The following is a 15,598-nucleotide window of genomic DNA, read 5'->3' on the forward strand; positions in this document are numbered from 1 at the left end:
AATATGATTTCTTAACAATCTAACTAAAACTAACAACTAGCTAACTAGCTTTATTTCTTAATGAACTAATCTGCTTTATCTAAAACTAACTAGCTTTATTTCTAACTAACTTTATTTCTTTACTAATCTGCTTTATTTCCTAACTAACTAACTAACTAACTAACTAACTAACTAACTAAACTAGCTTTATTTCTATCTAACTTTATTTCTTAACTAACTAATCTGCTTTATTTCCTAACTAACTAACTAACTAACTAAACTAGCTTTATTTCTATCTAACTTTATTTCTTAACTAACTAATCTGCTTTATTTCCTAACTAACTAATCTGCTTTATTTCCTAACTAACTAATCTGCTTTATTTCCTAACTAATCTGCTTTATTTCCTAACTAACTAAACTAGTTTTATTTCTAACTAACTTAATTTCTTAACTAATCAGTGGTACATTTCCACAAAGAAAGCAAATATGGTCAGAAGTTCTGTTGTTACCAGCAGAGTTCAGAGCAACAAAAAACAAAAGTCAACTAAAAATAAAATTTTTAAATGTACCCTGGCTCGATTCCCTAAAAGCTTTGATCTGCTCGATCTGCTTTCAAATAAAGCTTGATCTGCTTTAATTTTTAACCAGCTAGCTAGCTATCTAACTAACTAACTAGCTGACATTCTTCTGCTTCTCATTTCCTTACGAGATCTGAGTTTTGGGTTCCAGCAGCAGGTCCAGCTGTGTTACATTGTGTTAGGTATGAGGAGGGTGAGGGACTCCAGTGTTCCTAACAAACACTGTTTAATTAAGGTCAAAACACACGTGCAAACAATTTACGGGTCACTACAACACTGCAAGTCTTCCTGAAAGCATTACAGTTCTGAAAAGAACAGACATAATTTGAAAAGAAAACTGTCAAATAGTGATTTGAGAAGAGCGGGATAGGTTAGAAATGACTCTCTCTCTCTCTCTCTCTCTCCATTTGTCATGTTCTGCATCTGTTTTCCCTCCCTCTCCTCATCTCTTCATATGTCTCATCCTCTCTGGACTCATATGAGGACTAAGACTCTCTGTGATCTTCTAGTGGACCAGACAAACTATCACTGCAGGTAAGAGACTTACTATTACTCTCCATAAAATAACGTTTTTGTAACAGTGGGAAAGACAGAATGCCTGTGTTTCGACCCTTTATCCTGGTTTGATATCAGACTTACAGTCTATATAGAGTATATAACACTTTACAATAAAGTTTCCAGATTCTTCCATGACTTCCAAATACCAGCATGTTGCCATCTGGATTATTTAAAAACAATGGCAATGACAAATGATCCTTTATCGTGTCACAATTTACCTAGTAATGAAGAAAACTGAAATTGAAAACACATAAAATCCACAACAGAAATGACAAAGATTATTGTGCGTATACAAATGCAATAAGGCCTAATGTGCATTTGGGAAGTATTTGTGGATGTTTTAATGTCTTTTAATGCTGTCAGGATGCCGCTGGGAGGAGGAAACAAGTGTGGCTGCTGTAAGAAGACGGTGTATTTCGCAGAGGAGGTTCAGTGTGAAGGACAAAGCTTCCACAAGTCCTGCTTTCTGTGCAGTAAGTCACACACACAGCTGACCTGAGACCTGCTGTGACACTGTCTGATACTGATGCTCTGTATTCACGTCACAATATGTGAACTAATGTGAGAGATGGCAGCAGATGTTCGAGCTCAAGCAGGGAAATCAATTAGAGACAGACACATATCGACACATACACTTTCACCGGACATCTCCGGTGCGCTAATGGAGTAGTTTAAGCAGAAAGGATGTGCATGTGAATGTGAGATTCTTAGTGTGGAAATGGGTGGTGAGGGTTCGTCCACCAGAGAGAGGGTGTTAGCCGGAAAACGGAAAAATTATTCATGTAGATAGTCATATATATATATATATATATATATATATCATGGAAAATATCATATGTTTTTGAACAAAACTGTCAGCTGTAAATGTGATAGCATGATACCAACCCAGAGGAAATTCTTATTTCATTATAGAGTTTATTCTGGTTCGGGCACAAATCTCCACAAATGCCAGTGGATTTCATTCTTCATTTTTCTGTCCTACAAGAAGATGTTTTTATAAAAAAAAAAAAATCAGTTAATTGTTTGCTTTGTTAATTGTACCAGTGCTATTCTAGTATTATTGAGATACCATTAAAGGTTTCATTTTTCTTTTACATTTTTTATTTTTATGTTTTTCATTTTTCTTTTTTATTTTAGAGAAAATTTGATTAATTTAGTTGCGTTTTTGTTTTTTTAACTTTTTTATTTCAGTTTCAGTTTTAGTTATAGCAATACATCAAGTTAAACTAAGTAAAATAGTTGAAATAAAACAAGTTTACGTTTTTTATATTTTATTTATTTATATTCAACTAACAATTTTTAATGGTTTTAGTTAACTATAATAACCCTGAAATATACAAATGAATCATTCATAGTTTGTGCTTCTGAACTAAGGACAAAAGTTTTATTTTATTTCATTTTTATTAATATTCAGATTTTTTTCTTTTTTCTTTTTAATTTTATAGAAAGTTTTAATAATTTAATTTAATTTAATTTAATAATTTTTGTTTTTCTTAAACTAAGTCAGTTATTTTTAGTTATTTTAGTAAATCACATAATAATTATTGGATCATTAATAATAGTTTTCTGAACTAATGACAAAAGTCCTCGGAGCAGAAGCTGGCATGAGTTTGTATAAAAGTCAGAGCAGCGAGTAATCTTTCCTGTTTAACAGCGAGTCCATATTAGGTGTTGTACAAACGAACATCCCGGTGAATTCAACTGCCTTTTATGGCTGTGCATCTTCTGTGTCTGACTGCAGATCTGTGGAACAAATGAATGTTTACGTGTAGATGACACTCGCAGACACATTTACACTGTACGTTACCAAACAGTAGGGAGAGTGTATATGTTTAGGGTTGTGTTTTTAATATCTCAGTTTTTTCCAGATGTTTCTCCAGAGAAAAAGTACTTAGTTGCATCCACTAGTGTAGAGTATCAGACGAGATACTCTACAACAAGATAATCAACAGGGTTTCAAACTGTGCTCAGATTTGTAGAGACACTAATGTTTGCATCAATATATATATATATATATATATAGAATATATAGAACAGACCTCAGGGGGAAGGGGGAGCACACTAAATCATTTTGGGGTGCAAGGCCTGCGAATGGCCCCCTTTGTCACTGACTATTCTGCAAATTGTCTGATGCATAATAACAGTGTCTTGATCATGAATGTACATCTGTGTTAACTGCAGTGGTGTGCAGAAAGAACCTAGACAGCACAACAGTAGCTGTGCATCAGGATGAGATCTACTGCAAGTCCTGCTACGGCAAGAAATACGGCCCAAAGGGCTACGGCTTTGGTGGAGGAGCGGGAACGCTTAGCATGGACACGGGCGAAGCTCTGGGAATCAAACCGGCCGGGTTAGTAGGATGTTTTCATTTTCATTGTGTCTTTACCACTGTGCATTAAAGCAGCCGCTCTGTATCTGTGACACAGACAAACTTCCCATCGTCTGACCAACAACCCCAACCCGTCAAAGTTCGCTCAGAAGCTCGGCGGTTCGGATGTTTGCCCTCGCTGTGGAAACGCCGTGTATGCAGCAGAGAAGGTGGTTGGAGGGGGAAACGTGAGTTGTTTTTTCTTGATGCAGTCACTTTGCCTGGGCTTATCACCTTACCAAACTTTAAAAACAAAAACAAATACAAACAATCAACATTTAGGCTTAATTGTTTTCACTGTAAAAAATAAAAACCTCTCCAACTCAATATTTTCTAGTGACTGGTCACATCTAAATTTTTCAATTGGCCTAATTAAATTTATGAAATTCAATTCACACAAATTCAGTTTGGCCTTCTGAAAAATTTAGATGTGATTACTCAATAGAAAATTCTGAGTTGGAGAGGTCTAAATATTTTTTACAGTGTTGGCTTGGTTGCCAAAGTAGTCTTAATGCAAACACAATAACTCTGTGTCCTAACCTGCCCTCATATGAAAGCCAAATAATGCTGCAAACTGACAAAATCACTGCCAATCCCAACATGTCTGATGTTTTATATACAGTCAACCAGCATGACATGACAAAAAACAAACCAAACGACTGACAACAATGAAATTTCCTGCCTCACTTTTCTCCTCTTTTAGTCTTGGCATAAGAGCTGCTTCAGATGCGCAAAGTGTGGAAAGAGTCTGGAGTCCACAACTCTAGCAGATAAAGATGGAGAGATTTACTGTAAAGGTCAGTATCAAATGTCATGCATACAGGTGTGTGTGTTTATTTGATATTAAGATACTGAGAATTTGATCAGAAATAAACAGAAATATAAACAATTAATATTAAATCAAATTCAATTTTTTTATTTCATATTTATAATATTTATATTTTCTAATACAATTTCTATAATAACAAAATATTTAAATGTATAGTCATAATAATATTATTTATTTAACATGTACTTATATTTCTAATAACGCCACTTTATTATTTATATTTAATATCTATAATTATTTATATTTCTAATAACATTTATTTAACATGTATTTATATTTCTAGAATTTATATTTATAATAACATTATTTTATTATTCAATATTTATAATTATTTATATATTATTTACATTTCTATTACAGCATATTTAAAATTCTGTTCATAATAATGTTCTTTATTTAATATTTATTTATATTTTTATAATTTAAAAAACATTTTTTATTTTATTACTTATATTTAATATTCATAATATTTATATTTATAATAACATTATTTTATATTTCTATTTCTATTTCTATTCATATTTTATTTATACAGGGTGCTATGCCAAGAGCTTTGGACCGAAGGGCTTTGGCTTTGGTCAGGGAGCTGGTGCTCTGGCTCACGCTCAGTAGAAATACAGTAGAAATACAGACTTCGGTGAACCCAGGAGTACAGACTGTTTGATAAATGTTATAAACACATATAAGTGCCCAGTTTGGTGCTTAGTATGTTCTAGATTTAATAAACAGTTTTATTGTGAAATCCAAAATGTTATTATCAACTGACATTTTTGCAATAATAAAACTTTTTTTTTTTTTTAATTTAATGTTTACTGGGATGTATTATTTTTAGGATTTTCTCTGACTGGGCTATGCCACGCATTATGGTATATTAACTAAAAATGCAATTATAATTTGAACAAACATGAGTCAAAGATGTTTGTAAACAGATGCAGTTTGAAAGCAGCTTTGAATACGCTCTCAGATGACTCACACACACACACACACACACACACACACACACACACACACACACACACACATCAAAAACACTAGTGTGATGAGAACAAAGTGTGTTTATGTCTTTGAGCCTGTCACAGGCCTGATCTAATGAGACCAGAGACTCACAGAGAAGCGTAACAATATCACAGAGACCATAATGCTGTCATCTAGAGTCTAAAGACTAACAAATTCAGAATTCAACAATGAAAATGAATAAACAAAACTGGTCTCAGAGCAGCAGCTGGAGGAAACAAATTTCCACAGATGGCTATTCCCACCATCATCAAAAAAACAAGCTATGCTAAGAATACAACAGTGTACTGCTACTGCCAAGTTTATGCCTACTATTCTATATGAATCAAGATGAATTATGCAGGAATGCACATTATGCAGCAATTAACATTTCAAATAGAAGCATGTTTTTGAGTCAATGTAATTTAGTGAATTTTTATTTTGGGGGCATTTAATACAACATTCACATATAATTTTATGTAAAAAAAAAAAAAAAAATCAGCTTTTGGCAGTGTGATTTAGTAATGAGTCAAAAAGAAATGATTTGAGCTGAATCAAATATTAAACACAACCACTATTTCTAACTGAAGAAGCATAAATCTATCCCCAGATGGCGCCACATTTTATTCTACTAGTGCAAACACAATCAAATGTGTTTTATATGAGACAGTTTTATTATTTAAAATAAATGTTATATTTATTATTTATATACATCATATTGGGGCTTTCGTTTTAACACATTAATTTAATTAATTAGTTACGGAAAAATAACGCGATTAAAATATTTTTACACAATTATCGCACCCGCCCCAGACTGTTGACAAACGTCATGACAAACACAGTGAGTATTATTAGCCTATAATGCTGTTATATGCCCTTAAATTTTAAGATACTGGGTTCAAAAGACCCCTTTATAAATTTAAGAAGCCATTACATTTTATAAAGTGTCATATTTATATCATATGATAAGTGATATCACACGAGCAGCGAGAGCAATATCACACCAATGCTGTTTGTCCCGAATAGCATGAGTGCAAATGTGATTTTAAACAACATTTCAGTAAAAAAGTAGTTAATATTGTGTTATATTTTATAGGCTATAATTAAGTCTGTTTTTGCTATGTTTTGCCAATGAAAATATTACCTATAAAGCCAAGGCAGAACTGTTGTGCAACACAGTCTTATGTTTCTGAATTAATCAGCCATTTGAATGAATCGAATGAAAGAATGACTCAATGACTTACACATAAAGACATTTACTGCCACCCACTGGCAGTTTTAGTTTCTTATTTAGAGTTTCAATTAATTAAATAATAATAATAAATAAATAAATAAATAAATAAATAAATAAATAAATAAAATAAAGTGATAAATAAAAATTCTGTGATCATTTCTCACCCTCATGTTGTTTCAAACCTGTATCACTTACTTTCTTTTGTGGAACATAAAATAAAATAATGAAGAATGTTGGTAGGCAGAAGAAAAAAAAGTTTTATAATTCATAAAATTATTTATGTTTAACAGAAAGTTTGCTGTAAAGTAATTAAAGAGCCAATAATACATATTAAAAACAAACACACATATATAATTTTTTTTAAGCATTTCATATTCCAAAAAAGGTATTCTTCTCAAATCAGCATCAACATCTTGCCCCGTATATGTGACAACATGCCCCACTATCAGAAGAGCTAATCAGACTTTACATTTTCTTGCTGGTTAATGTTAAATGGAAATAATCAATAGCTTTTGTAGCCAATATTTCAAGGTTTTTGTTTATACAGAAACTGACTATAAATAAACCCACCCTGGAAAAACTGTGACAACTATAGCCCCAGTCTCCATCACACATAAAAGCCATGGCAAAAAAAAAAGAAAAAAAAAAGAAAGAAATCCTCTATAGTCAAAAAAATAACACACGCACATATAAAATGATGCTAAATCCTCTCACACCAATGTTCAATATCAACAGCGGCTCTAAATACGGTCCGGTCACGACTGGCATGCAGCATCTATAATCCTGGGTTTCCACATCAGCCAAGAACCAAATCCAGTAAAGCCCATCATGAGAGTAAACAGGACAGGTGTTACCCGCAGACTGACCCTTCTAGATCTCTCTACAGCTAGTAACGTTGCAGATGATACTAAGAAGCCGTTTAGACACAATAACAGCATCTGAGTCATAGTATAATACCTGGATGATGGAAGAAACCCCATATTATATGTCTCTCAGAAAGCAGGTCCTGGAAATGATGCTCGACATGCAGATAAGAGAGATAAGCAATGCCAAAATACACACCCACACAAACAAAATCCAGCCAAGAAACAGCCTTGTTAGAATGCCTTCTGCAGCCAGAGTTTGGTAACATGGTTACAGAGACAAAAATAAGCAAGAATGCAAACTGTGTGATTATTTTATCACTTCTAATAAAAATCTATGTGGCAAGACACTCTATTTTGAAAGTATAGACTTTGACAAGGCCTGATATAACCACCTAAAGCAGCTAATCTCTGTGACTGTAACACCTGAATGATGTTAAATAACTGCTAAGTACACCTGGAGAAAGCTATAGCAAAACCTAAGCCCAGATGAAAGCGTTGCACGCATGCATTTTTATCTCGACACATCAAAATAGCTTTTAGTATTTCACAACACCAGAGTGGCGTTAACAGCTGTCTAACTGCTCTATGTTTAGCTAAACCGAAGTATGGCCAACTTTACATTCCTGTCATAATCTCTCATAGAGATTATTGTTGTCTACAGTTAATATTTTAATCAGACGTAGGGTCAAACGCAGAGCATGGTTCCACTGAGGAAACATACAGCTAATCAATGTCTCAGAATAATAAAAAAATAATAATAATCTCACAAATATCTCATCCCTTTCCATTGTGTATAAAATGATTATATAAATGCAAAAAATGATTATAGAAAAGGGAAAAACTGATCCTCAGAAGTAAAGCTAAACTGTTAAGCCTAAAGCAAACGATTACTGGCAAAAACAGACTTATTAGAGATAATATTCGTCTTTTGCTTAACGCTCAGATGTCACTCTTTTGTAGTTTATGAGACTTTATTTAATTCTGTTTATTTTAGTTAAATTTCAGATGTTTCTCCTAAAACTCCTATAGAAAAACAAAAACCAATGAGATCAGTAGTTATCATACAGTATATTTGTAGCTATAAAAATAATATACTGTAGATCGCAGATAATTTGATATTAGGAGAATTGAATGAGATATGTTTGAAATATCTGGTGTTGAGTTGCAGACTTTGGATTCTTTGCTAATTTGAGACATTGTTGCGATCCCTTCCAAAACCCACAAGAGAAACATCTCAGAAGCAGCAGATTTAATGTGTTTAAAACAATTATATAAATGCAAAAATTATTATACGAAAAAACAGATACGCATATTTCTAATTCAGTGTGTTACTTGCAATTTCTTTGTAATTATTTGTGAAATTTACTAGCAATTTCGGAGTGACAATTGTGTATAATTCACTTTGAAAGTATTCACTAAGAAATTGCTTCGACATTTCACAAATAATTACAAAGAAAAGGCAAGTAGCATTGAAGTAAAACATAAAACTTTGAATTATAAATACTGAAATATAATAATTTATATATATATATATATATATATATATATATATATATATATATATATATATATATATATAAATTATTATATTTCATTATATTTTCATTATATTATATAAATTTAAATTTTTTGTACAGTGTAGAGGCTTTTTCTGAGCCTGAGGAGAAACATTTGAAAAACAGCAGACATAATGTACTTAAAATGATCTTATAAATGCAAAAATGATATGAAAGGCAAAAACCCATGATACCCATGAAGTGAAGTTTATCCCTAAAGCAAATTGCTAATTATAAACAGACAGATAATGTTCATCTTCTTCTATGAAAACCTAAGGAAGATCTCTTCCAAAACCCATGGATTACTAGAGACTTTTTCTCAGGAGAAGATTTGCTCTCACAGACAATAGAAATATTAAGCAACTTCATTGTGGACATGTTAAAAAAATCAATGGAAATTTCTTTAAATGAAAATGTTTTATCTCTTAGTAAGTTAAATTAGGTTATGAGACAGGCCCGAAGCATCAAGAGGAACACCAGTCCAAAGCTGTCTAATGGGCTGATAAGTGCAGCACAAGGCCTATCAACAACAGCCTCCACAAGTGCTGGATAAAAGCTTTATGTGTGTGTGTGTGTGTGTGTGTGTGTGTGTGTGTGTGTGTGTGTATGTGTGTGTGTGTGTGTGAGTGTGTGTGTGTATGCATGTGTGTGTGTGTGTGTGTGTGTGTGTGGCTGTGTGCTAATAATATCATCCAGTAACAGGCAGAGGATGAACAATAAAAAAGAGAGGCATTGTTCTAGAGCATCATTTCTCTGCCCATCTGAGCACCGCAAGGTAAGTTCATTCAGTTTGCTTCCCTTTTAAGGAAAGGTAGCTTGCATTACAACTTACTAATATATTTAATTTCTAAGAAGAATAAAACAAATTTTTCAAAATCTGAATATTTCATGAACATTTCCTCCTCAGTAATTTGTTAATATTGCCAAACATTTAGCCAAACATTCAATATTACTGTCATCAAATGTAATGGTTCAAGAAAGTGTCAGTGGAAAAACCCATACTGATCAACTTATTTAGGGAGACGTCAATATCTGTGGTGAATATTACTTTTGTACAAGAAACTTTCCTTCCAATGTATGTATTTTATTTACAAAAGTGTGTTATAATAGTAGATAATGATTTTAATCTTTCTCCGGCTCCCCAATCACTTTGATTTTATCTCTCAGATAATTTAATTATGAAATGATCTTTTTATGATTACCTGATTCAAAACATTTACTTTTGGCTTTCCAATACTGAGATGCATAAAACCTCGATTTAAATTGCATAATACCATTTAAACCAAGCGATTGTAAAAACTTTAGGCTACTTTGGAAATCATCTTTGACGTTCAGTTAAATAAATATATCCAGTTCCAGATTTATGATTATATGCTTTCATTTTAATTCACTTTGTTTTTTAAGTGCGCTAGACCGGTTTAACATCAGTGGGCGGAAACTTGGGCCGAGTTAATGCCTATGAAGCTCTGCTGTGGGTCTATTTATGCTGCACTCCATGTGTATATGGGCTGGAGAAAGCTGGGGTTGTTATCTGTGTGGCATAGTCACCATGCCAAAATCACTGCGCCACCACAGGCATCTGCCAACACCTTTTTTCCTATGGGTCCACTTCAACTGTGTGCACGACCACTGTCAGGACTTTGAAGTGGTTAACAGATGCAGAACAGATGCCAAATCAATCATTTAGCGTCAGTTCATTTATTTTAACAACATATAATCGACATATGTCACCGTGGACCACAAAACCAGTCATAAGGGTAAATGTTTTTTAAATTGAGATTTATACATCATCTGAAAGCAGAATAAATAAGCTTTACATTGATGTATGGTTTGATAGGAATATTTGAAATTCTGGAAACTTAGGGTGCAAAAAAATCTAAATATTGAGAAAATCGCCTTTAAATTTGTCCAAATGAAGTTCTTAGCAATGCATATTACTAATCAAAAATGAAGTGTTAATATATTTACAGTAGGAAATTTACCAAATATTTTATGGAACATGATATTTACTTAATATCCTAATGATTTTTGGCATGAAAGAAAAATAAATAAATTTGACCCATACAATGTTTTTTTGGCTATTGCTACAAATATACCCCAGTGACTTAAGACTGCTTTTATGATCCAGGGACACATACTGTATCATAACAGCAATGATTTCAAGAGTCAAATTCGTGAGAGTACTGCTGTTAGAGTAAACAGAGGTATAATGACATCTGATTAGCACGTCTGAATCTGGAAAAGCTGTCTGATACTTGAACCCCTTGAAGACCCTGCCCTTTGGAAACAAATGCCTTTATTTTTATCTCCTAGGTTGAAACGCCATTGTAAAGATGCCTGTGTGAGTATATTGTGTCTCTGCTTTCTTTTGTTTGTCATCCTAGACGTCTTATGGGTTTCTCGACAAATGTGCTCTATTCTTGGATTTACTGGCTGTGTTGTCTTAACTCAAGGCCTGAGTATAGGCTGATAAGGAGTGTATGAATACAATGGAGTCCAAAAGTCTGAGACAGAAAATGATAAAAAAATAAAAATAAAAATAAAAATTATAATAAATGCTTGGTTCTTTATTAATATTAATCAAATTAATAATGCATTAATAATTCATTCTCAATTTATGCCAAATAACCAGGACAATCAGGTTTTTTTCATGTCATCTTATTAAAAAAGGGACATAAACTAAAAAATAAAAAATCAAATTTTCATCATAAATTGAAAGTAAATTTCACAAATAATATAAAGAAAATATAGAAACGGCAAGTCACACACTGAATTTAACATGATATTTTGAAGCAGAAAAACTGAAATGGTAAAACAAATGTAAAGATACTTAAATTATTAGACAAATAATTACAAAAACAAACTGAAGTAAGTAAAACATTACGTTTTGAAGTAGAAATACTTGAAATAGTCTTGTAAAACATACTCCAATATTTTTTGTTTTATTTATAACTTTGAAAAATTATTTACAGTGTATCAAATTCTTTTCACTCCAATTAGTGCAATTTATTAAAATAATCACTATAATATTATTTAAAACATGGATTAAATTTAGGAGTGCTAAATAGAAGCATTTTCTCTTGTGGTCTCAGACTCTTAGACATCATTGATGCCTTAATAAAAGCCATGTTATTAATAAAAATTATGATATTTTATGATCTAATCATGTGTTTTTATTCTTTTGCAGGCAAGAGGTGAGCGTGAAAAGCCATCATTGAATGCCACTTTTTCAATACATTATGATCAAGCTAATCTATCAGCAAACTAACCTACTGTAACAGTAACAAATGATATTGTGACATGAGAATGATAGTATATGATAGCATATAAAATGTTTGCTTTTTGTAACCAGTGCTTATCTCAAATTTGACAGAAAAAGTCCAAGATCTCTGCATCTCGCAAGCTGATGCTTAAGGTACAACTGCGTTGCAAAAAATTTAAATGTAAACATTTTCTTAAAATAACATAGGTAGTGGAAGGGGGTTGTTAAAAACATAAATAAATCAAATAAAAAAGCAATACTTAGCAAGCATCAGAAATTAAGAAAGTGCTTTCAAATGCTTATTATATTGATTTTCTCTTAGCATATGTTAGATCTTAACGAGTGTGTGTCTGTGTGTTTGTTCATCAGAGTCTTATGGTAGCTAAAGCAAAGGATGAATTAGAGCAGGAGCTGGCAGATAAAGAAGCAGAGAAGGAGAGATATCTGGCTGAGAACGCTCCTCTGCTACAGATGAGTGGCATGTCTTTAGCTGAGCTTCAGGTACATCCACAACTCATAAAACACCCTCATACTACTGGTATTAATATAAATAAATTCCTTACAAAAACTACCACTGTATTACCAAAAAAATACAACATGGAAAACTACAGTATCCCGAAAGTGCTATTTAAGCACCAATGTATATTAATTGTGAACAAACAATAATATAGCTCTGTATATATAAAAGCACCAATGTATTAACATCTGACACCATCATACTTTTAGAAAATGTACTTTCAAAACCAGCAGAAACAGCAGCAGGCCTGTAAACACTATGTTTGTTCTCTCTATCAGGAGCTGTGTCGGGAACTACACGCTAAAATCAGTGTGGTGGACGAGGAGCGCTACGATATCGAGGCTAAAGTGTTTCACAACACAAGAGAGGTAAAGAAACAGTTTAACTCTTTATACAGCTCAGTCAACAACACACCATCCATGTGTCTAAGGAGATTTCAGGGTTTTTTTTGTTGTTGTTGTTGTTTTTGGCCAGTTGCACTGAAACAGAAACAACAACCGAAAGTTTTTCAGTATTAATTTGTCAGTCCATATTAAAAGCAAAAACAATATCCGATATACTTACTGAACCAGTAGTGATTTACAGTGAGTGATCACTTGCTTAGTGACCTTGTGGATGTATTTTTCCCATTCACTTTCTTTGTAGAATTAAAAAACTAAACAAATGAAATTCCAACATTCCAAGATGAATCACAACAATAAACAACAACAGGAAATTATATGAAAAACTGAAAAAACTTGGGGCAGCTGTGGCCTAATGGTTAGAGATTTGGACTTGTAACCAGAAGGTTGCAGGTTCGAGTCTCGGTGCTGGCAGGAGTTGTAGGTGGGAGGGAGTGAATGAACAGCACTCTCTTCCACCCTCAATACCCATGGCTGAAGTGCCCTTGAGCAAGGCACTGAACCCCCAGTTGCTCCCCGGGCGCTGGATATAGCTGCCCACTGCTCCGGGTGTGTGTTCACGGTGTGTTCACTTCTCACTGCTGTGTGTGTGCACTTGGATGGGTTAAATGCAGAGCACCAATTTCGAGTATGGGTTACCATACTTGACAAATGTCACGACTTTCACTTTCAAGAAAAAACAACAACAACTTAAGTGCCAAAAAATATTCATCCTATGAAGCATTGCAAATGCCTTTACTGGCTATAAAAAAAAAAAAAAAAACTAATATACATTATACGTTTATTGCAAAATATTTAATCATATACAAGTGATTAAGTTTGAGGGTGTAGAAATCCCTCTTGATTTTGACATTAATTTGATGTATAATAGAGCACATCAGTCAAAACAATTTCAATTTCTTAAAAAAAGAAATAGGAGTGTGGTATTGTGAACCAAACTGAATACAGGAACCTAACTCAAAACTTGTAAATGAACCTGTTGCAGATCAAGGACCTGAACATCAAAGTCCTGGACCTGAGAGGCAAATTTAAGCGACCCACCCTTAGGAGAGTCCGAGTCTCCGCTGACGCCATCCTGCGCTCTCTGCTGGGCTCCAAACACAAGGTGTCCATGGACCTGAGAGCAAACCTCAAGTCCGTCAAGAAGGAAGACACAGAGAAGGTGTGCTGGGGGTCGATGGCGTGCATCTTGACTGATATGAACGAGTTTAGCGTTACTCAGACCTGCATTATTATTACACAGTTCTCTTCTGCATTTGTGTTTGTGTGTCTCTTTGTAGGAAAAGACAGTGGAGGTCAGTGACTGGAGGAAAAACGTGGAGGCCATGTCTGGAATGGAAGGAAGAAAGAAAATGTTTGATGCAGCACAGTAAACAAGTGAACATAATCAATATCTGCTGTAAATAAATATCATGATTTGTCATTTCATGTGAATGTTTGTAATAGACAAATGTTTGGTAAGGACTAAAGCTGAGGAGAAAGTGACTAATAAAACGGAAATAAACTGGAAAATTCAGTTCCTGGTAAAAACAAAAACAAAAACCCCTTTCTGCCTTGTGATTCATACTTACAGTATACGTGCGTGTGGTGTGTCTGCACTGGAAAACCGGATGTGCTGATAAGGCCGAGGTGACTGTATCAGTGGCTTGGCTGCATATTTCTCAGTTTACAAGTTAAAAGTTGAAGTCATTGCATTACAGTCACATGAACAAAGGATTGTACTTTATCAACAGTGCTGGGAAGGTTACTTTGGAAATGTAATAGTTTACAGATTACAAGTTACCCTGTCTAAAATGTAATAAGTAGTGTAACTATTTCAATTACATTATTAAAGTAATGTAACTGATTCCTTTATTTAAATTTCTAATGTTTTCAACTGTTAATTATTTTCAAACATGTAAAGCAGGCAGGGTTAACCTTACAGTAGGACTCAACACTGATTACTGTCTGACTTTCGAAACTCACTTGAATTAAGATCATAATAATTTCATTTTAAAGCACAGCCACTACAAAATCAGACTTAATTTGAGATCATTCTGAGGTTAAATACAGATTTAAAATCATAAAAAGAAATAATTGAAAAGCTACAGTATGATACTGTTTTTGAAATCAAATCTTTACATAGTTGTGAGAAGAAACACTGGCATCTAACAATGGCTTGGAAAAAATGCAGTCACTGCATTTTATGAAAGAAATCAATTAAAGTGGGTGTGTGTGAAAATATTCAGATGTAACCCCCTTTGTAAATCAGTAACATTTTCATGAGTGTAATTTAATTCAACTGTAATTTAATTACACATTTTTGCTCAGTTACTGTAACTGATTAAAATTACATTTATTTTGTAATTAAAGCAAGTAATTTAGTTACATGTGACTAGTTACTCCCCAACACTGTTTATCAACATATCTTCAAGAGTCTCATTTAATCTTGTATAAAACCAACAGGCTCCTACACTT

The 15,598-nt window shown here is 33.3% G+C and overlaps 3 protein-coding genes across 3 annotated transcripts in view; 2 read left to right on the forward strand and 1 right to left on the reverse strand.

Moving 5' to 3' along the window:
* The window catches only part of LOC109052163 (neuron navigator 1-like), an 87,764-nt gene extending 80,167 nt beyond the window's left edge, over positions 1–7,597 (reverse strand). Inside the window, exon 1 of the mRNA XM_042759124.1 lies at positions 7,497–7,597. The gene's annotated coding sequence lies outside the window, so the exon portion shown is untranslated. The remainder of the gene's footprint in view (positions 1–7,496) is intronic.
* On the forward strand, positions 1,041–5,113 carry LOC109091685 (cysteine and glycine-rich protein 1-like). The gene is made up of 6 exons (XM_019105474.2): positions 1,041–1,091; positions 1,479–1,588; positions 3,297–3,465; positions 3,542–3,671; positions 4,187–4,280; positions 4,848–5,113. The coding sequence occupies exons 2-6, from the start codon at positions 1,480–1,482 to the stop codon at positions 4,922–4,924; spliced, it is 579 nt and encodes a 192-aa protein (XP_018961019.2). The 5' UTR covers positions 1,041–1,091; position 1,479; the 3' UTR covers positions 4,925–5,113.
* Positions 7,598–9,653: 2,056 nt separating the features above from the next.
* LOC109088872 (troponin I, slow skeletal muscle-like) lies at positions 9,654–14,683 on the forward strand. The gene is made up of 8 exons (XM_042759138.1): positions 9,654–9,736; positions 11,275–11,302; positions 12,149–12,155; positions 12,335–12,376; positions 12,593–12,724; positions 13,019–13,108; positions 14,127–14,303; positions 14,422–14,683. Exons 2-8 carry the CDS (start codon positions 11,295–11,297, stop codon positions 14,512–14,514), a joined length of 549 nt encoding a protein of 182 aa, XP_042615072.1. The 5' UTR covers positions 9,654–9,736; positions 11,275–11,294; the 3' UTR covers positions 14,515–14,683.
* The last annotated feature ends 915 nt before the right edge of the window (positions 14,684–15,598 follow it).

This window comes from Cyprinus carpio, chromosome A6 (genome assembly GCF_018340385.1).
Source record: "Cyprinus carpio isolate SPL01 chromosome A6, ASM1834038v1, whole genome shotgun sequence".
NCBI lineage: Eukaryota > Metazoa > Chordata > Actinopteri > Cypriniformes > Cyprinidae > Cyprinus > Cyprinus carpio.

Excerpts from the sequence above, each read along its gene's own strand:
- LOC109091685 (XM_019105474.2), top strand. The coding sequence starts at position 1,480 with ATGCCGCTGGGAGGAGGAAACAAGTGTGGCTGCTGTAAGAAGACGGTG. Across the intron at positions 3,672-4,186 it reads AGGTGGTTGGAGGGGGAAAC|TCTTGGCATAAGAGCTGCTT; the intron begins GTGAGTTGTTTT and ends CTCCTCTTTTAG. Across the intron at positions 4,281-4,847 it reads TGGAGAGATTTACTGTAAAG|GGTGCTATGCCAAGAGCTTT; the intron begins GTCAGTATCAAA and ends TTATTTATACAG.
- LOC109088872 (XM_042759138.1), top strand. Across the intron at positions 12,377-12,592 it reads CTCGCAAGCTGATGCTTAAG|AGTCTTATGGTAGCTAAAGC; the intron begins GTACAACTGCGT and ends TTTGTTCATCAG. Across the intron at positions 12,725-13,018 it reads TGTCTTTAGCTGAGCTTCAG|GAGCTGTGTCGGGAACTACA; the intron begins GTACATCCACAA and ends TCTCTCTATCAG.